Below are 22,479 nucleotides of genomic sequence, written 5' to 3'. Positions count from 1 at the left end.
CAAAACGTATGAGCAACGTCATACGCAATTTGTTCATACAAATGACCAGAGTGCAAAAATTTAACATTTTGTTATACCCTACACCACTATGTGGGGAGGGTATTATAAGTTGGTTTTGGCCAAAAAGTTTGTAACGCATCGAAATAATGGTCGTAGACCCATACTTATATATACCAAAATGAATGTCTCGACGAGCTGAGTCGATCTGGCTATGTGTGTCCGTCCGTCTGTCCGTCTGTCCATCTAAACCTTGTAATCACGCTACAGGTCGCAATTTTGATCGGATCGTCACCAAATTTTTGGTGTTGATGAGGGTCCCGGAGGGGAAGAAGCCTATTGATTTTGGTGATGGTCGGATAATATTTAGGGGTCGGAAAGGGCAAAAAACTTAGGTGGATAAAAAGACAACGTTTTTTTCCAAAGCGGATATCTCAGCTTCTATATGGGGTATACCAAAAGCAAAACCTGACAATGAAAGTAGAAAATATCACCTTTCTAATGATGTAAAATTGGTGCTCGTAGATGATCAAATAACGAAGATATCACAATAGTAGCAAATAAAACCCCAATTTTAATTTTTGTGATTTTAATTATATTGACGAATATCACAGCTTTGGTTGCAAATTTTCCAAAAGCAAAGCCTGACTATGAAAGTAGAAGATCCCGTCTTTACAATGATGCAAACTAGGTCGGCGTAGGTAACCAAATAACGGAGATATCGCAATAGTCGGTAATACATCCCATTTTTCTATTTTTTTGAAAATCACGCTACAGGTCGCAATTTTGATCGGATCGTCACGAAAATTTGAGGGTTAATGGGGGTCTCACAGATGAAGAAGCCTATTGATTTTGGTGATGGTCCGATAATATTTAGGGGTCGGAATGGGCAAACACTTATTTGGAGAAAAGTCAACATTTTATTTCAAAGCCAATATCTCTGTTTCTTTAAGAGGTATATCAAAAGCAAAACCTGGCCAGGAAAGTAGAAAAAATCACCTTTACAACGATGTAAAGTAGGTTGTCGTAGGTGGTCAAATAGCAGAGATATGGCAATAGTCGATAATGCATCCCATTTTTCTATTTTTTTGAAAATCACGCTACAGGTCGCAATTTTGATCGGATCGTCACGAAATTTTGGGGGTTAATGGGGGTCCCAAAGGGAAAGAAGCCTATTGATTTTGATGATGGTCGGATAATATTCAGGGGTCGGAATGGGCAAACACTTATTTAGAGAAAGGTCAACGTTTTATTTCAAAGCCAATATATCTGTTTCTTTAAGAGGTATATAAAAAGCAAAACCTGGCAAGGAAAGTAGAAAATATCACTTTTCCAGCGATGTAAATTAGGTTGTCGTAGGTGGTCAAATAGCAGAGATATGACAATAGTCGATAATGCATCCGATTTTCCGATTATTTTGTAATCACGCCACAGGTTGCAATTTTGATCGGATCGTCACGAAATTTTAGGGGTTAATGGGGGTCTCACAGAGGAAGAAGCCTACTGATTTTAATGATGGTCGGATAATATTCAGGGGTCGGAATGGGCAAAAACTCATTTGGAGACAAATTCAAAGTTTTATTCTTTGTGAATATATTGGCTTTTAGTAGGGGTATTCCAACGGCAAAACCTGTCAATTGAAGAAGAAAATATTACCTTTACATTGGCGTAAAGCAGGTTGGCGAAGGTGGTCAAACGAGGGAGATACCACAATAGTCGGTAATGCATCCAATTCTTCCATTTTTTGCAATCAAGCTACAGGTCGTACTTTTGATCGGATGGTCACGAAATTTTGTTGCTTATGGGGGTCCCAGAGACAAAGAGGCATATTATTTTTGGTGGTAGTCGGTTTATATTCCCTAAAAGAAATGTTTACCAGTGAAAACCTTATGCACAGGGGTAGTGGTGTAGGGTATCACATGGTCGGCCCCGTCCCGACTATAGCCTTTGCTCACTTGTTTTTATTATTTTTTTTATTTTTTTATTTATTTATTTTATTTTTTTTTTTTTTTTTTTTTTTGTTTTTTGACAAATGTTGCGCCTATATCAAAGCAATCGTTTTAATCAACGCAACATGGACTAAGTGCTACACAAATTCCGAAGAGTTTAAGGTTAAACTGAAAATGTTAAAATTAAAAATCTTACGATAGAACTTACGGAAAAGGATTGATCGATATAGTTCGATTTTACACTGGAACTAAGCTTGATAACATCCATAAGACCCAAAATTAATATAGGGCATTATGGCCACCCAGACCGCGGTTTTAAGGCCTAATTTATTTATGGGTTATGACTGTCACAATACTGATCATTGGACGTTGAGTATGTTTATAATAAAACTTTTACTAAGGTAAGGAGAATTCTGAACGCGTCCGTCTAAGGGTGAAATTGAACGAAAGTCTTAAATCTCGGACTCACAAAAAATTTGAATTTAAATTAGATTGTGAAGTCAATGAGGTTTCGTACGCATAGCATTTTTTTCATGTGTTCAAGATAAAGTCTTACTTTAATAAGTAAACAAATTGGATGTCGAATTATAGAACCATTGAAATTGAATAATCCATGATTCAATTTGATCTATCTTTGGATATGTTGGTTGACGGTGGTGGACGTCCACAAAATCGAATCGAAATCATCTGAAAGCGATTTAGTCTTCACATATGTATGTGTGATGGCCGATACACATTTTTAGCAGTATCCTTAGACAAGAAGACAAGAAGAATATTTTCCCCATAGGTTCTTCATTACGTAACCCATATAAATCGATTCACAGGTTGAGGCCTTTACATATATCTGTCCATAAATATATTTTGTAACTTTATGGAAATTAGAATAATTCTTCCTCGTTCTAAATTATCATTTTATGTATTTGTTTTTCCATACTTTGTTTACTTGTTTCTTTCACTTTTGTGAGTCTTAATAAAACTTAACCTTGTACTTTTGAGCAGGAAACTAATTTCATGACATTCCCATTTTTAAGTTTTTACTTAACATCAACATTTTTATTACCGCCAGCAAGTCTACATTTTTAATAATTATATAGAAAGCAAAAACAGAAATGTTCGTAATAAAAACATTAAATCTTTTGTCAGCATGAAGGAGCAAACATATTTAGTATTATCCCGGCTTTTTTATCATTAAATTTACCTAGCCTCCCCAAGGCATTGAGCATTTAATAGCATTGATTTACAATAAAAATCATTCTTTATTCTGTTTCCATAGTATAAATCTGCAAAAAAAATGTGGATAACTTTCTGTTCATTAGCTTCATACATACCTATTTCCAATATATTTCCAAAAAATCTATGGGAATAGAAGAAACCTTAATTAAATGAATGCCTCCATGTTTGCTCTCATATTGTGAAGAGGATTAGCAAATCTAGGAAATATTTATTGTTCAGGATTTTCGTTGCCTTACAAAACCATGCGTGTTTCCGTGTTTTCGTATTTTGAGATTGTCTACTTCTTTATTTTACACATAAGGTGTTTATTATTAATTATGCATGTCTCAACATGATTACTTTGTAAATTTTGTTTCTTTAGCACTATTTAAGGTTTTTATTATGAACATGTTGTTGGTCTTAATCTTGTTGGGTGGGTGGTTGATTTAATTAAAAATATATATCGGCCTTTATTTCTGCTCCTTCGTGCCTATGCAACAACATCCGTTCCTCACATACACACGCGTACACACTCTCATGAGTGGAGTATTAAAGCAAACAAATAAACTAAAACAACACTGTTTCACTTAACATTTTGCCTTAACGGTATAAACTTAATTTTCATTAAGTAGCTTAAATAACAATGTTGATAATCTTTTAAAAGTGTGTGTGTGTGTTTGAGTGTATATACAAATGTTTACACTTGTTTGTGTATCTATTACTATCAGCCGTTTACTTTTTGGAAAATAAAGTGACAGTCATCACATACACACACATAAAACCTACTGCCACACCCACATCAATAGTTGTTGTTGGTATTTAGCTACACTTTATATTCGCCACTGCTTCCTCGTTACGACTGTTATGGCACTTTTACAGCTGCAACGCTAGATAATATAATTTCGGTGTGTGTGCGTATGTGTGTTAGTGGGAGTTACGGCTTTACTTACTGTCAGCCTACATTTTCCTCGAAGATGTTTCTTAGATTACCTTGCTCAACACAATTCTATCTTTTAGCGTCACTTGTAATTTTATTACGGTGACTTGTCGTCGTCTGCCAAAGCTTATAATTGCTTGACGTTACGATTTCCTTTCTTTCTATCCATTTTCTTCTCTGCATCCTCTTCCTGCTGGCTCTGATGGTTTTCGACCATTTTCCCAGCTTCTATTGTTCTTCCCTTAATAAAGTTTTATTTTAGTTCTTGAGTTTTTTTTTCATTGATTCTTTCTGTTACGCCAAGGATGTTGATGAAAGGAAACTGCTTGCTCTAACCGGTTTCTTTCTTTTTAATCATTTTTGTCTTGTTATTTAATTTGTATTGTATTTACATAGAAACTCACGCACACATACATATATATTCGGCGAATTAACTTCCAAGACAATTTGTTTCAATTAGGATTTACGACTATTTTCCTTGAGCGTTTTGCCACTTTATTCCATACCAAATTGAGACAATTTTACAAAGTTTTATTTCGTGGAAATATTGTAGCACTTTTTGGATATGCCGCGAGTAGCTGCCTAATGGCTTGTTGACATTTCCATTGAGATTCGCTTGATACCGTTCAGATTTAGTATCATTAAAATGAGATTTACACTTCATCTATATCTGTTTAGAGTTGTTATATTTTTGTTAGGATTAGTTTTTGGAATTTTATTCCATTGTAATATTGGCGTAAAAAGTGAAATAAAAAGCAACTTTTGATAAAAATTAAAATGGATTGAATTAAACTGTAAAACGTACAAAAGATAAATATTTATAATTTGATAACGAAACAACAAAGAAGTAAAAGTCATTAGCAAAAAATGTTGACTCTGAATTGAAAGGTGGAAGAGGTGGTAAATTTGTTAATGTTGGTTTTAAATAATTTAGAAGGGATTTTAACTACTGATTAAAAAAAAACACCAACGTTAATTCGTTTGTTAATTTTTTATAGCCCCAGCCTTTAGGCTAACGATGGCATATACACTTTGATATGATGGAAATGTGTCTAATCAAAATAATTCTTTTAAACCCCTCATATGCTTGGACGAAGTCCATTTCAGACAATTTGAAGTCGATTTAGCAATGCCCGTCCGCCTGTCTCTCTGGCCAAATCTGCTATCTCGCGAAATGTTGTTCAAACTTAGTTTAAGTCGAAATAAAATTTTTTGCTAAAATATGCACGGTTACTCCCGAATGCACATCACAATATTTTTTCCAGACATATTTCAGGTTCAAATATGAATTATATCGGTGGACCTCTTGAAGTACCTACCATAAAAAAATGCGATTTTTTCGCAAACGTGAAATTTAAGAGCATGTCTAAGATAGTTTTGAAATTTGTGGCCTCTATAACGATTCTCTAAACACCCTGTCGGCACCAACATAAATGACTGATGAGCACGATAATTTACGAATTAATTTTAAAATTACTTTCAGACATACCTACCAACATTTTGCTTCATGTGTCATTCAAGGGCTATAAAAACATGTCAGTCCAAAATAAAACATGTCAGTCCATTCCTTCAGTTACCTACTTCGTAGAAATTTAAAACTTTTCCGCTTTAACCTAAATTATTTTTAGCAAACATCGCTATTAATTTGAAACGTCCACTATTGTTAAGATAAATACCCGAAGATTGCTGTATTATTATTATTTTTCTTTATTTGATCTGTCTATAGATGAAAGTCTTAATTCACACACCCTTAGAGTATGTCTCTGTCGGCAAAGATGACTGATACTTTTTTACTTGTTCAGTAATGAATCGAGGACTTGCATTATTCCGAAGAAAAAAGCAAAAAAGCTGATCCTTTTCTGAGATGTATATAACAGTAACAATTTTGATCGGATCGTTACGAAATTTTGAGAGTTAATGGGGATCTCAAAGAGGAAGAAGCCCATTGATTTAGGTGAGGGTCGAATAATATTTAGGGGTAGGAATGGGCAAAAAACTTATTTGGATAAAAAGACAACGTTTTTTTCCAAAGCTAATATCTCAGCTTCTATAAGGGGTATACTAAAAGCAAAACCTGAGAATGAAAGTAGAAAATATCACCTTTCTAATGATGTAAAGTAGGTTCTTGTAGGTGATCTAACAACGAAGATATCACAATAGCCGCAAATAAACCCCAAATTTTCATGTTTGCGATTTTAGTTATAATGACGAATATCACAGCTTTGGCTGGGGACTTTCCAAAAGCAAAGCCTGACTATGAAAGTAGAAGATTCCACCTTTACAATGATGCAAACTAGGTCGGTGTAGGTGACTAAATAGCGGAGATATCACAATAGTCGGTAATTCATCCCAGGTCGGAATTTTGATCGGATCATCACGAAATTTTCTCACAGAGATAGAAGCCTATTGAAGATGGTGATGTCGACAGTAGTCAAATATAAAATTAAATATTAATTACATTTTGGTTCAGTTCGCCTTAAGTCATTTGGTATAAAAGCCAGATAGGTGAAAACTTTCGTATAGCCATAAAAAAATGTTTTTGAGTGAAAAGATTATTCACAGAGGTAGTGGTGTAGGGTATCACATAGTCGGCCCCGTACCGACTATAGCCTTTTCTCACTTGTTTTTTTATATATTTTTTTTTGTACCTTACCCTCAGCCGATCAAAAATGTGCCTTATCGAAATAACTAACCAACCAACCAACTAAAGTATGTTTGAACGAAAATCGTTTCAGACAATTTGGAGTCGATTTAGCCATATCCGTTCGTCTGTCTGTCTGGCTGGCTTGTGCGCACGAGATGGGCCATATCGGTACACTCCGTCGTGTACCTCCACCCACAAAAGTTCAAAATGTTTTTGTAAAATGGTGGGAACAAAAATCTCGAAGCGAGTAATCGATTTGGTCCAAACTTTGCACATCGTATTATTCCTTCCAGATATAGATCAGGTTCGAATATGAACTATATCGATCCACTCCTTCGGGTACCTCCCACACAAAATTCGGATAAAGTGAAGTTTATGAGCTCCTCTGGGATCGTTTTGAATTTTTTTTTCAAGAGGTTGTCCTTGTGTCTCCATTTACGACGGTAAAATTTTTTTCTTGCGCAAGTCCTGAGGTATTTGCCTAAAAGCTACAAGAAACCCGGAAAATCCCCACGAAAAAAGGAAAATCCACATGATAACTCTCGTAGGATGTTTCTGATTGGCCCAATCATTGCACATCGTATTACTTCATCCATTCATGTATCAGGTTGTAATATCGACTATATCGGTCACGTCCCACACAAAATTTGGGAAAAATGCAGTTTCAGGTCTCGTATCGGATCTATTTGATTTGTTTTCCATACTTCCGGAGATAATGGCCCAAAAGCCTCAAAAAAGCCACATTAAAAGTTTTTTATTGAATTTTAAAGTAAAAAAATCAAACCTTTACAATTTTGTTAAGAAAACAAATTTATTTTTTAAAAAAATGTACTGAGGGGTGCTTTAGTTTTGGACGAAACTGTACATACATTTATTGTGTAATTAACTAGCTGATGAAGTTATTTCGAAAACCGATATTCCTTCACATATCCAATCATGATGCGGATCATACTGAGCGCGCGATCTCTTCGAAAAGGCACTAGGCCCCTTGATCGTTCAATTAAAACATTCTGCTTACAAATTACTCCTTTGATATAATTAATGTTTTATACTCCGGCCTTCTCAAATGAGTAGATACCAATCATTGGTCAATTAATATGTATAATTTGTAATTCCAATTATAAAAAATAATCCTAAACTTGGACATTTTTTGTGTCTTCAACCGTTTTGTGTATACCTTAAAGTAGACTATATTTGTTACATGATTACGTGCTTGCCAGCACTAATTTCTAGTGCCATCAACCATAATGACAAGCCTACTCTGCGGAGCGACAAGGTTACATCGAAAATATATTTCACTCACGTTTTAGGTTATTTTTTCGGGGAGATTGTCTTTACATGCCATTTCTATGCTCCATTGCCCAGACATTTGTTATCAAAGATGTTATTTTCTCTATCTCACAACCGTTCTCTCTATATTTTTCTGTCATTCTTTCATTACTTTGTTTTTTGTTTCCCTGTATAATAATAGCATCATTAACATGGTCATATTACACGTAGATATTTTTGGTTATGGTTTTGTTACGATTCGCTTCTTACATTTCATCTCTATCTCAAGGACTAAAAGCGTGTCTGGCATGTTATGGCTTGTGGCACTTAGCATAGCAGTCACCCAGCCAAAAGCATTCGTTAATATAGCAGCAAGTGTTGTGCCCCGTGAAGTTCTTAGTTGTAAATTTCAGTTTAAAGGAAATTGAATTTCCTTCTTTTCGTGGCAAAATCCCAAAACTTGCTCAGCTACTAATATTACCGACATAGTTCTATTGGACTGGCTTAAGGATTTATTTTGTGGTATACGTCTAATTCCTTTTTGTGTCTTGAGATTTAAGCCACAACGTTTTTGTGGTAGAGAATTTATATGTTTTTTCTACTTTTTCGCTCTTTTGCTACTTTTGGGGTTCCTTTGAGCTGAATTATTGTTCCATTTGGATGGTTGCTCTTTCCCTTTTTAAATTATGAAGTATGCTTTTGCAAAAAAGGAAAAAGCAACAAACGTTTATGGCCATTACAAACGAATTACTAATAAAATTCATTCAATTCAAGGGAATCCTTATAATATACATACCTCTTAAAGTTACTTGCCTAAATTTATGCAAACACTTTTTGATTATTTATTATTTTTTATGTAAACAACATCAACAAATTTCCATATCAAGGCAGTTCGTACAATTTGCTATCCCTTCATTAAATAACTTGTTTGCATTTCTATTCATGCAATTCAAAAAGGTCTACTTAATAAATATATTTATGACTATTTAGATCGAATGCTTCTTCAGATCTGTCTCAATGTTTTTTTTTTTTTTTTTTTTTTTGTTCTTTTGAATCATAAAAATCCTTTCAAAGTGTCAGAGAAGAAGTTGTACAATTGTTGCACTGGCTAAAGTTATCTGTTTGTACAGCTTCTTTCATTTGTTGTTCGTTTATTTTTCCACAGTTCTTCTTTTTTTTGCTAGACAATGAAAGCCATAACACCATCCAACCAAGCAGCCAATTCATTCTTCTTGTCTTGTTTGCAAAACATTTTGGAAACATTTGTTTCTGATTGTTATCGCTGTACGTTTTTTTTCTCTTTTATTAATGGAGCAAAACAGAAAAACTGCAGAAGAGCAAAAGCTTTAATCATGTCACTGAACTTATCATTTACACAGCGACTTGTGCGCCGCCCTTGGTTTTTTTCTCAATACTGTTATGAGTTCTTTAACACTACAGAGGATTTGTGAAAAAATAGTGGTTTAGAGGTATGCACGTTTTTGCTTATTTTTAGATACAAACACATTTGTTTGTGGTTATTGAAAAAAAGGCAACAAACCCATTAAGCAAACAAGTGGCTACGAACTTCCATATGACATGACAGGATAACATCTCAATTTTACTATTTTCGAATTAGGCAATTTGTGTTGTTTTAGTCAAAGACAGAAGTGATCCAAAATGCTGCTTAGTTTTCAACACGAGCTGCCTGTGTGGTCGCTTCATACCAAAACAAAATAAACAACACCAAAAAGAATTTCATGTTAAATCAATTTTGACGTCATAAATAGTCTAAATTATTTCAATAGGGAATACATTAGAAAGCTGTAGTTGTTCTAAATTTACATTTCAAATGCTTATGTAACACTGTGCAACACTGAAAATGCAAACAACTTATAATGGGCATTTTCTGCAAGTATATATTAAGACAACAAAAATCCTAGTTGAGTTTTGCTATGTTAGATCGGGTTGGGATTTTACAGGGCTAAAACGACCTATTATCCCTTGTTCGAGGCTTTATCTCAACAGCTAATAAGAATCTTGCTTTGTGGTTTTCTGCAGTAGTATAGCCCTAAAATAGTAGAACCTAAGTGTCGAACAAGTGAACTAGGAAAATCTGCATCTAGCGGTTAAAAATCAATAAAATAGGAATGTCTACATAATTTCTGGAAGTCTGGTCAGTAGCAGCTAAACTATTGGAAGTCGAATCAAGTAACCTTTCGTAAATATTTTCCAAATAATGTACTCAGCATTTCTTTCTGAAACTCTAAAATACTCATTTCATGTTGTTTGATCGGTATTTCGTATTATACTTTCTACAAAATATATTTCAAACTGTGTTCACACTGCCTGTTTACTTTCATATTTGGAATTTCAATGCATATGTTGAATGACATTCCAGCGGCTAATTTTTCCAAAGATAAGTCAACGAATAATGTAACAGTTTCGGAGATATGGTGCGAAATATACATAATGATGGAGTTTTCAAATACATCATGCATTTTGAGGCACTAAATGTAGTTTTCCGAGTTGATTATTTTTCTAAACATTTTCGTCATGCTCTAATCTACAAGTCTGCTTTAGAGGTTTAAACAAGATTCGTATTGGTTTCAGAGATATGGCCTCGATTTGCTGTAAAAAGTAAATTTTTAGCCATGTTTAGACGAAGCCATAAAATCTAACCCCGATCTTATAACGAAAAACCCAAATAGGGTTTTTGTCGACTGGGTCTGTACTTTCATAAAATTCGCAGTAGAAGTTGTTTGCACAAAAGTACCTTGAAAATGTTGCACAGTGTAATAATTTAGTGTCAATTTGCAAGAACTTTTGGTAAATACTGAATATGAATTTGGTGTCGTACTATACTTGCTCGATATTTAATTTGTTCCTTCAATTTAAAAATTGATTTATAAATAGAATGATTGCCACTAGTTCACATTGAGCATTTAAAACTAAATGACTCCGTGTTGGATTTTTTCTCTAATTTGCCATCACTTTAGAGAGTCGCTCATAATAAGCAATTTCATTACCTCACCCCACAATTAAACTACATTTTCATCCATAATATGCAAATGTAATAGCCACATTGGTTGTGACGATAAACATTTTATTAAATAAATGAATTAAATTCAAATGTTATATAAATTTTGTCAACTTGTCGATTGTTTTAACCACAAATCCTTGTGAGAGACAAAATGAAATATTAAAATATTTAATTATTGTTTTTGTTGATGGCGGCGCTAAATGGTATTTTTAATTTTACAGTTAATCCCCTTAAAATAATCCCGTAACACAATTAAAAACAAATAAACAATTTTAATTGTTATCTGTGTGGAGAAAATAAAGCCACCACAGACAAACAGACACTCAATATTGAAATTGAAGACCCGAAACAAATTTGCAAACATTTACCAAAATTACAGTGAATTTAAAATAATTGAAAAAGCCAACAAAAATAGACATTTATCATTATTATTTGTGCAACAAAAGTGCTTCAGAACAGGAATAAAAAAATACAACAGCAGCAACAGCAACAAATAAAAAATACTACAAATTATACGCTTCATCTCTATGGCAATATAGCAACAATTAAAACAACAACAAAACACAAAAATAAATTTAACTGTTATTTAAACAACATAAAAAATAAATCCTATATATCAAAAATAGCAGTAAAGCCAACAATATCCCGACACACGTTCAATATTCCACATATCAATGCCAACACAAAAAAATGCATTGATCACAAAGTTAAAAATCAAATACAACAAAACAAACAACCAAACCGAAGGATAAACGCAAAGTGGTGCAAGCCGCAAGATAAACGAAGCTTCCATTTGAAACAACTACAAATATTGACTTATTGGAATAGAATAGAAAAAACAGAGAACAAACAAAAAATAGTTACTATTTTCATGCAGATAGTTAAGAGAATTTAAACAAAAAACAACAAATAAGCTACACACAACTGAAACCTCCGTGGACCGTAAAGAGAAAAGTTATTGCATAAACTATTTTTGGTGACATTTTATTACATAATAATTTATAAACCCCCCAATAAAAACCAAATAAAATAATCCCGCCCATAAAATACAAAAAAACAATTATTTTAAGAAAAAGAAAGAAATAAGTCAAATTAAATATTGTTATTACATAAATGTTACACTATCAGCAAAACGCCGAATATCCTCAAATACTACCACAAGAACATTCTTCGCCGCCGTCGACAACAACATCGCTGCCAGCACAAGAACAAGTGCAAACGCAGCAGCATCAGTCGCCGTCGAAGAAAACAACAGCTGTACTACGCGTCTATTATCGACGTCTTAATCCAAAAGACTCGAACGATTCGGAGAATACCAGCCCCCAAACAATATCTGCAAAAATGAAAACTTTAGCACCAAATATACGAAGGCGTCGCCGTTGTGATCGACATCACTTGGAGTTGTATCATGGCACGGAGCACAAACATGGCACCGGTTCGTCGCCCACAACTGAAGTTCCGCCAAAATCCAAATCGGCCTCAACATCACCGATCAATGATTTTGGTATACCCGCACCACCCATAACACCGCCTCCGGCATTTCTGCCCGAAGGCTATCGACGTTCAACGACTCCCAATAAAAGTGCTGCAGTCAAGAGGTCTTTAGGTAAGCTAGCAAAAAAGGAATTATTGATTTGTATTGAAATTAAAGTGAATGGTTATTGTTGTAAGGTAATGCAGCTTAATCTCTTTTTTGTTTTTTTTTTTTAATTTTAAAGTTTTTTAAAATGGAGTTAACATTGGTTTAAATTCTTTACAAAAATTATATGGTATGTTCCTTTACTTTTAAAAATGGTAAAAGTAGCAAAAATTTTGAACTGCTTTCATATGAATTGTATGGTATCTGAAGTAAGGGAACGCTTTTCGAGTAAAAAGCTTTTATAATGCTATGAAGCATGAAGATGTTCTATGGATAATTGACGAATATAAAATATAATATTCAACAAAAAATATAGATTTAGAAATCGGGGGAATCAACCGGGATGTGAGTAAAATCCTTAATTTTATTATTTATTATTAGACTGCGGAATCCTATGCAAATGCATATATGGTTAGGATGGTCGTAAAGAAAATCTGATTAGACAGAAACTCGTTTTATAACAAAATAAAACGAATTATGCCCAGAAATTTTTGCATATTTTGCATATTCTGCATATCGTGCATATTTTGACATATTTGTACATATCTGCATAAAATGAGCATATGCAAAACCATATGCAAAAATATATTCAAGGATTTGTGGTCTAAATATCCCGCCGAAATGGCTGAAATTTGGTATTAAGTCTTCGTTAGGGGTATGCAACTTTACAACTCAAATCTGTCCGCATAGTTCCACGTCTTCACATAGCCCCCATAGAACGGTACCTACCGATATTCGGTATTTTGAAAGTTGTAGCATCAATATCCCACCGAAATGACTGAAAATTGGTATTTAGTCTTCGTTGGGGGTATAAAACACTCCACCTGAAATTTGTCGGCATAGGTCCACGTCTTCATATAGCCCCCATAGAACGGTACCTCCCAAATTGCGAAATTTTGAAGGTTGTGGCCTCAATATTCCACCGAAATGACTGAAATTTGGTATTTAGTTTTCGGTGGGGGTAAAAAACTTCCCAACTTAAATTTCTCGGCATAGGTTCACGCCTTCATATAGCCCCCATAGAACGGTACCTCCAGATTTCTGGTATTTTGATGGTTGTGCCATCAATATCCCTCCGAAATGGCTGAAATTTGGTATTAAGTCTTCCTTGGAGGTATAAAACTTTCCACCTGAAATTTCTCGATATAGGTCCACGTCTTCATATAGCCCCCATAGAATGGCACCTCCCGATTTTCCGTATTTTAAAGGTTGTGGCCTCAATATCCCACCGAAATGACATTTGAAATTTGACATTTTGTCTTCGCTGTGGGTATAAAACTTTCCACCTGAAATTTGTCGATATAGGTTCACGTCTTCATATAGCCCCCATAGAACGGCACCTCCGGATTTTCGGTATTTTGAAGGTTGTGGCCTCAATATCCCTCCGAAATGGCTGAAATTTGGTATTAAGTCTTCCTTGGGGGTAAAAAACTTTCCACCTAAAATTTGTCGGTTTAGGTGCAGGCCTTCATATAGCCCCCATAGAGCGACATCTCCCGATTTTCGGTATTTTGAAGGTTGTTGCTGTGGTTATACATTTCTCTATTTTACTGACTTGTCTGAAGAGAATTTTAAACAGAAAAATTGTACACACACATTTTTGTACCTATTATTGAAATATTTGCTGCATAAGAAAATATGTAAAATGCATAAATTTTGCATATGCAAAAATTTATGCATTTTGCATAATTTTGCATATGTCATATGTTTCGATTGCAATGTAATCAGAAGCCAAAAATATGCCCAGTCTCAAAATTTGACATGAATCGGACCAAAAATAGGGGTTGCATAAAATTCCGCTGTCTATTTATTATATAAGAAAACAAGTATCAGTAATTTTTGCAAAACGTGATAATGCCCTCGACATGGTACTGTAAACAAAAATTAAAAGATCCCTAATATTATTAAAAACGAATATTATATTCGTAGGTAATTTTTTGTTTTTGGATGTTTTCAGCGTTAATTTGTAAGCGTTTGTGGAATGAATAAAAGAGTGGCCATAAATATTGGGCCATTTGGGGGTCCATATTTCAGGAAGTATTGTCTTCCCCCATTAAAAAACAATATAATATTGAAGTCATCATTACAATGTCTACACGCTATTAAAATTTCTACACGCCATATTCCTACTTGGAACTGTATCTAATTTCGTGAATCATTCCTGTCGAGAGTTGGTTACCGTAGGATTTGTTTGAGCTTTGGGTCATTATGTCGGCAGACATGGACTTGCCGACGAAAAAATGATATCGCTTTAATTTTAATCACATGGACTATCTTTGATGAAAATTTCAAACTCACAGAATTCGACGAATTCTTAGTTGATACGTGCTGACATGTTGCAGAATATTTTGATTTTGGTGTTTCTTTGGAAAAGCCGAAAAGTGAGTGTAATTCTCATTCATTTGGGAATACTAGACACTTAAAGAGTTCGGTTTTTCACTAAAAAGGCATCATTTCAAAAACTGAGAAGCCAATTGATAATTCCCTTCGCCGGGATGAAATCATGATATTGGTAGCGATCAGTAAAATTTTGCAACACTGTCAGTTCGTTTTGAAAAACATTACTCTCTGTAATAGAGGGTAATAAATGAAGTTGAGCCAATGGGGGAATACTGCACTCAAGCAATCGAAAATGAGATTGAATCTTCAACAATAAACAAAACAAACAAAATTTCAAAACAATACTCGAACAACTCTTAAACTGCACTGCATAGCAAGTGTCAGTCACTCCTCTTTATTATGATTAACGAATGTGCGGCATTCAGAGGTCATGAAATCGGGTGGTCTGCTTATGGAGACAATTATGGGGAGATGGTCTGATTCAAGGAAAATCACGGGTTGGCAGGTAACGTCATTTGTCCGATCCGGTGACACGATGGTTATGTCTGGCGAACTGTGACACTTTCCTCTCAATCTGCTCAACCAGCGCTGTACCCCTTTGGTTGTTTCCTAGGGCCGAATGTGCCACATCCCATGATGCGCATTAAAGCCCCTCAAGACCAGACGATTATGACCTTCCAAAAGCTTGCTAATGTTAGGCTTGTTATGTGAGATACAGCTATTTCTCGGCGGAATGTATACGTTCAGGAACTCTACCTCGGCAGTTCCACACCTGACTCCTGCCCACATACATTCCATGCACGGGTCATTAGAGTCAGGCGCAAATGAGATATATCTGTATTAAACAGACTGGTGCAAAAGGAATGCTAATCCCTCACATCCACTTCTGGTGCGATCCTTCCTCAATACGTTGTAATCATCACAACGCTATAAGCTGCAGTTGTTGTTGAGGTTAGTTTCCAGCACCACCACAACCTTGATCTTCTTCCGATTCACGAAGTACACTATTTCCTCGATCTTGCCTCGGAGTCCATTGCAATTAAATTGCAAAAAGGATGCATTTTCTGGGATTAGAACAACAACGACTGCGCGTGCAGTTGCTGTTGAGAGGACTGCGGAGGAGTTTCGTAATCTGACGACCAAAGATCTGTCCAGTATGCGGCATGGCCACGCACGACACACTGCACCTTTTTAACTGCCCTGCCAAACTTACTCATTTAACTCCAGTGAATCTTTGGTTACATCCCATCGAAGCAGCCATTTTCCTGGAACTGGAGATAGACCCAGAGCTAGATTGAGCAGAAGAACGAAGACTTGCGTCTTTACTTACAATAATAAACACTGTTACAACAACATCAGTCACTCCTCTTGATTATCGTGACCACTAGCATAACGCCGGGATGCATGGACTTGCTCACGAAACACATGATGTCACTGTAAACAAGACCACAAATTGCAAGACAATCCTGGAACACTCTTTAAACTGCACATAATCGACAATTTTGATTTTTTGTGAAGGAGGAGGTACCTGAAGGTGTTGTCCGATATGGTCCTCCTTGGAACTTGATATACATACATTAGTTTGAAAGAAATTTTACGATGTGTACACTTTTGGCCAAACTGGACACTCACTCAGACTGTCCTTTTAATTGGTGCCGGCAGGATTTTTTAGAGCTTTTGGGTCATTATTTCAGAAAGTATGGACGGAACCGCCAGGACAAACTATCCTAGATATGCCCTTAAATGGGAAGAACCCGAAGAAATGGACCGATATAGTCCATATTTCGAGAAACAAATGTTTGACCAATTAAGTTGATACGTGCGCACCATTTTAGCTAAAAAATTTGAAGTTTTGTGGGGAAGGCACCGGGAAGAGCTGACCGATATGAACCTGATCTCTGAACCTGATCTAAATTCGGACAAAATAATAGGAGGGCAAAATTTCGGATAAAATAGGTTGTTCCGTTTGAGAGCTATCGTGCGCTCCTGCCACAGAGAGACGGACGGACATTGATAAATCGACTCCAAATTGTTTGAAATGGATATATTCTTCTTTATTTTCAAGCCCGTTATCCAGATATAAACGATCATACAATAAATAGAATATAAAACCATTTTTTAATGAGGCACATTTTTGATCGTATCAAACGACAAGGTAAAGCCTGAGTATATAAAAACATTTTCGTTGGTGACAATTGCAGGTATCTTCTCATTAAGGTGTCTCTGAAATAAATTATATCTTTGAAATCGGAGCCATAAGGTATAACTGCGGTAGTTCCGATTCATTCAACATCTGTATTCATCATTATTTTAATATGCTATATACTACATATACATATGTAATACATGTAGTATACATAAACACGTTGGATGAACCGCAAAAAGCAGTTAAGTTTATTGGAATCATTTCAATATAAAGCGTATGAATACAATTGGTAAATTAAATGAATATTAAATACAATTTATTAAAGTGTTGTAATTAATTTATTTATTTATCATGTAATATATAAAAATTACATGAAAAAAAATGAAATAAAGAAATTTAAACGAATGCCAGTAAAACGTATGGAATGTTGAAATGAAATTGGTTGATTTGTCATATGATCAGAACATTTGCTAGTAAAGATATGCGTACATATGTATGTGTACCAAAAATTAAATGAATATGAATACAAATTAAAATTGGTAAAGAGAGTTATTTGAATTAACTAAAATTGTAACTATAATCCGTGGTGACCTGACACTGACCCAGAAAGACCACCATTCTGAATGTCAAAATGCATTATTTTGATTTGATTTACAATTTGAAATGTTTTTCTGTATTTTCGAACAACTACAGAAATGTTTGTTTTAGTGGTTTATTTTGGATAAAAAACAAAAAAAAAATATTTTTGGGGATTCTACAATTTTACTAACATCACAGGGAAAACAATTGCCAAAGAATGTATACCAGAGGCAATATTTTATTCGTCGCTGCACCTTCTATTTGACCAGTATTGCGCAAGGATTGAAACCATGGTGCCATAAAGGAAGATGCATATTAATGATGCCTTCTCTTGAGGCCAAAACATAACCGTCAAAACATATTGTTTTAATTTAAAATATATTTCTATATCAAGAAAAACACAAACATATATACTGATAACGTTTCAATTTAAAATCTGTGAAAAATATTTCCTTGCAAGAAAAATTTTGGCAGCAAAAGAAGATCAAGGCCGAAATTTACCTCCTGTGTCACCATCATGAAATGCCGCTGTTGTTTTCTATATATATTTTTTTATCAAAAATTCATTAAATATATTCTATTTAATGCCACACTCATTTCCCATCCCTTCTATGTATACATATTTTCAATATTATCTAAGAGTAGTCATTTGTTTTGCAATGATAGTAAAATACACAGCCTCAGGATAAACTTTGTTTTCTTATTTTTATTAGCAATGATGATGGTTCCTAGTGCGCAAAGGAATGGATGCTAAAAAACAGTTTTATATAACATGTGTCATTCAATATGATATTGATTTTTTGTTTGCGTTCGATTGCAAAAAACAATAAATCATATTAATATATTTGTTGTATGTATCTTTGTTATGTCAATCAAAGAGACAATATAGAGACAGTACCAACGTGAAGCGGATGTACACATATACATACATATGAATAGTACATTTATTGATATGTAAAACCGAGTTGTATACAATTTGTATATGATACTAAGGAAGATACTTTAGCATTTCTTTTTAATATAATCTTTATTTAAAGTGAAAATCTATTTAGTAGATTTGGTATTAGCATAAAAGATTATTTTTATTGGTGTATGTTGTTTATGTTTTTGACGCAAAAGTGCAAATTGCTATGTGATATTTTATAATCGATTTCCAAATTCTATTTAATACGCTGAGATATCAATAAAGTAACAACACATCAACATACACTTATGTGTATACATATATACTTCACTGAACTTGGATTGATTTCTTCCGTAGTTCGATATCAACATCGTATCATAACCAAATGTCTATCATCATTGCATATTCAATGTTATTCTTCCACTTCATGAATTGCAAAATTTAATATCTTCAATCAAGTTATCAATTGGGAGGAGATTGCAAACAGAATATTCAACAACACAACACCAATAACCAACAACGTTATTCAACCAGTCAGTTTCAATGCAAAACACCAAAATAAGGAAATCAATCATACGCACACATTGCCATTCATTATATTTGCATAAAAAAATAGCCTCACAAGTGCGTGAGAGAGGGAAAATGAGAAGTGACAACAATTATTTACTTTTTATTATTTGAAATTAAATATTTTGTTTTTATTTTTGAAATAATTTAAATGTAGCAATTTATTATTAATGGTATATTTAGTGTAGTATCTTTAACCACATGCTTATAAAAACCTATCTTATACAAATTTACCAAAAATTAATGTGTATTTATCATCAATAAGCCTCATCCACTACCAACAGCATTTCTTCTTGAATATCAAAATTGAAAACCAACTTCTTTTGAATATGAAAAAATATGTATATAAATTTTATTGAAAGAATTTGTACAAGCTACTAAGTACAAAGCATATATACAATGTAAATATACCTACATATATACATATAACAAGTGTTCTAATTTATAATATTGATATTGAATTCAACATTGATACTTGTGCTTATGCCTACTCAACTACATATATTAGCTCATAGCCATAAAGTCCTGATGGATAAGATAATTGAAAATGTGATAAAGGAAAAATATATTTCAAATCAAACTAATGGATTTTCAGTTTCTCTGGTGTGGTTAAAATACACCCAACATCACTTACAGATTAAAGAATAATAATGATACGAACATCAATTGAATTCATTTCATTCAAATCGTTATAGAAATCAAAGTAAAGTTGTATAAACAATAAACAAAAGACTTTTCATGGAAATACCAATACAAACAAATAAATAAATACCACAATTGCAACAAACAATTACAAACGTAATCAGGTTGCGCATTTAATAAGATTCAACAAGTAACTCAAAATATTCTATTTTTCAGTAAAGACAAACAACTATTTATGTTAAAGGTATATTATACCAAAAAAAAAAAACTATGGAATTGTAATGATATCTTGTTCACTACACTACAGAACTGAATTTCTTTTTATTTCATTAAGTATTTGGTTATATTTCTAACCAATTTTCAAGCTACTACCATTTTGTTGAAATAAATCTTTGTTTTAGTAGAGAAATTATTTCGACTTGTGCCCCTTTAACTGAAAAAATGGGTAACGATTGATAGCATAAAGAGGAACAGTTCGAAACACTACTCTTTTGTTGAAAAAAAATCGAGATGTAAATGCCTGAAACACGTGGGCGCAACTAGAAATATGTCTCTTTTGTTGCTATAGAACAGTTATTCTGAAGACGTGAAGAGTGACTTACACGTATTTTTTGACGAAAGAGTAGACAAAACAAGTAAAAAAGTATCAGTCGGCTTTGCCGACAGAGATATACCCTCAGCCTGTGTATATTATAACAATTTTTCCCAAAATACGTATGTATTTAGGGGGTTTTAAAAATGTTGGGCGTTTGAAAAGACAAAAATGTTGATTAGGATTAAAGATCAAAAGTTTTGCGGAGGAGATACTAAATGGAATGGATCGACATTGACCGTTATGGAAGTGGATCTCCAGCCGCACAGTGGTGCCACAGGGGGTTTTTACACTCTTCGGGCTGTTGGCTCAAGAAGTATGGACTTGCCCCTAAAAAAAACTTTTATCATCGTAAATGAGGTAGCGAATGCAAGTTGCTTCAACAAAAATCAAAGTGATTCGATATCAGGTCTTAACGTGAACTTATCCGAAATGTTGTGTGGGAGGTACCGGATGGAGTGGACAAATATAGTCCATATTTGAACCTGATCTATATCTGGTAGATATATTAGGATGTGCAAAGTATAGACCAATTCGGCTACTCCCTTCAAGAGTTACCGTACGAACAATTTTTCCGAACAAATTTGAACTTTTGTGGGGGAGGTACCTTAAGGAGTGGACCGATATGGCTTATCTTCAAACTTAAACTATGTTTGGACAAAATATTACTAAGACCATATTTTGGATCGAATCGGCAGATCCGTTCCAGAGTTATCGTGCGCTCCAACCACCTTACACGGTGTCATAGGGTTTTTTTGCAACTTTCATGCTATTTTCTCAGGAAGTATGGACTTGCCCCTGATGAAACTTGTACCGTCGTATGGAGGGCAGTGAATACAAGTTGCTAAAACAAAAATCAAAGCGATTCGAGAGATGGCCCTAAACTGAACTTTTCCGAAATTTTGTGTGGGAGGTACCCGAAGGAGTGGACCTATTGAGACCATATTGGAAACTCATATTACTCTGGTAGAAAGTTTACACTATACAAAGTATGGACCAAATCGGTTACTCCCTTCAAGAGTTATCGTGCGCTCAAACTTTCCGAACATTTTCGAACTTTTGTGGGGGAGGTACCGGAAGGAGTGGACCGATGTAGCTCATCTTCGAACTTAAACTAAGTTTGGGCAAAATATTACGAAGGCCAAAATTTGAACCGAATCGGTTTATCCGTTCGAGAGATATCGTGCGCTCCAGCCAGCAGGACAGACAGACAGACAGACGGACGGACATGGCTAGATCGACTCCAAATTGTCTGAAACACATTTCGTCCAAACATACTTGGGGTCTAAAACCATTATTTCGATGAGGCACATTTTCATCGTATCAAAGTGTATATACCCTCCTTAGCCTAAAGGCTGAGGGTATAACAATGGGAGTTTTCTGCAGTGGGTGGAGTTGATTTTAACGTATCGTTTTTTTTAATGAAAAGTGAACATTTTGAGTTACTACCCTTTTGTTGAACAGGTGCAATATGGTTAATTATGAGACAAAATTTCTCCCGTAAATAAAATTTATTTATACCCTCAGCATTTATGCTAACGAGGGTATATACACTTTCATACGGGCAAAATGTGCCTCATCGAAATAATGGTTTTAGACCCCAAGTATGTTTGAACGAAATGTGTTTCAGACAATTTGGAGTCGATTTAGCAATATCCATCCGTCTGTCTGGCTGGCTGGTGCGCACGATAACTCTCGAACGGATGAACCGATTGGTCAAAAAGTTGGCTATCGCAATATTTTGTCCAAACTTAGTTTAAGCTCGAAGATGGGTTATATCGGTCCACTCCTTCTGGTACCTCCCCCACAAAAGTTCGAAAATGTTCGGAACATTTGTGCGCACGATAACTCTTGAAAGGAATAACCGACTTGGTCCATACTTTGCACATCGTGACATTTCTACTAAACTTAGATGAGGTTCCAATATAGACTCAATCGGTTCACGTCTTCGGGTACCTCCCACACAAAATCTCGGAAAAGTTCAGTTTAGGACCTTGTCTAGAATCGCCACCAAACTTGACTAACTTTTGAAGGGAGTGA

The 22,479-nt window shown here is 34.6% G+C and overlaps 1 protein-coding gene across 23 annotated transcripts in view; it reads left to right on the top strand.

Annotated features, from left to right (window-relative positions):
• Positions 1–22,479, top strand: part of LOC141404013 (phosphatase and actin regulator 1) — a 553,592-nt gene that overhangs the window by 434,366 nt on the left and 96,747 nt on the right. For 2 of the 23 annotated variants that reach the window (XM_073987205.1, XM_073987206.1), the window contains exon 2: positions 11,252–12,636. The exons of the other annotated variants lie outside the window; for them this stretch is intronic. In XM_073987205.1, coding sequence (XP_073843306.1) covers positions 12,144–12,636 — 493 coding nt within the window. In that variant the 5' untranslated portion in view covers positions 11,252–12,143. The remainder of the gene's footprint in view (positions 1–11,251; positions 12,637–22,479) is intronic. 23 annotated transcript variants of the gene reach the window in all.

The sequence above is a fragment of the Musca autumnalis genome, unplaced genomic scaffold (genome assembly GCF_047663935.1).
Source record: "Musca autumnalis isolate F117 unplaced genomic scaffold, ASM4766393v1 scaffold_4, whole genome shotgun sequence".
NCBI classification, from domain to species: Eukaryota; Metazoa; Arthropoda; class Insecta; order Diptera; family Muscidae; genus Musca; species Musca autumnalis.
Note: the sequence above shows the minus strand (reverse complement) of the source record. Positions and strands in the feature narration are given on the sequence as shown.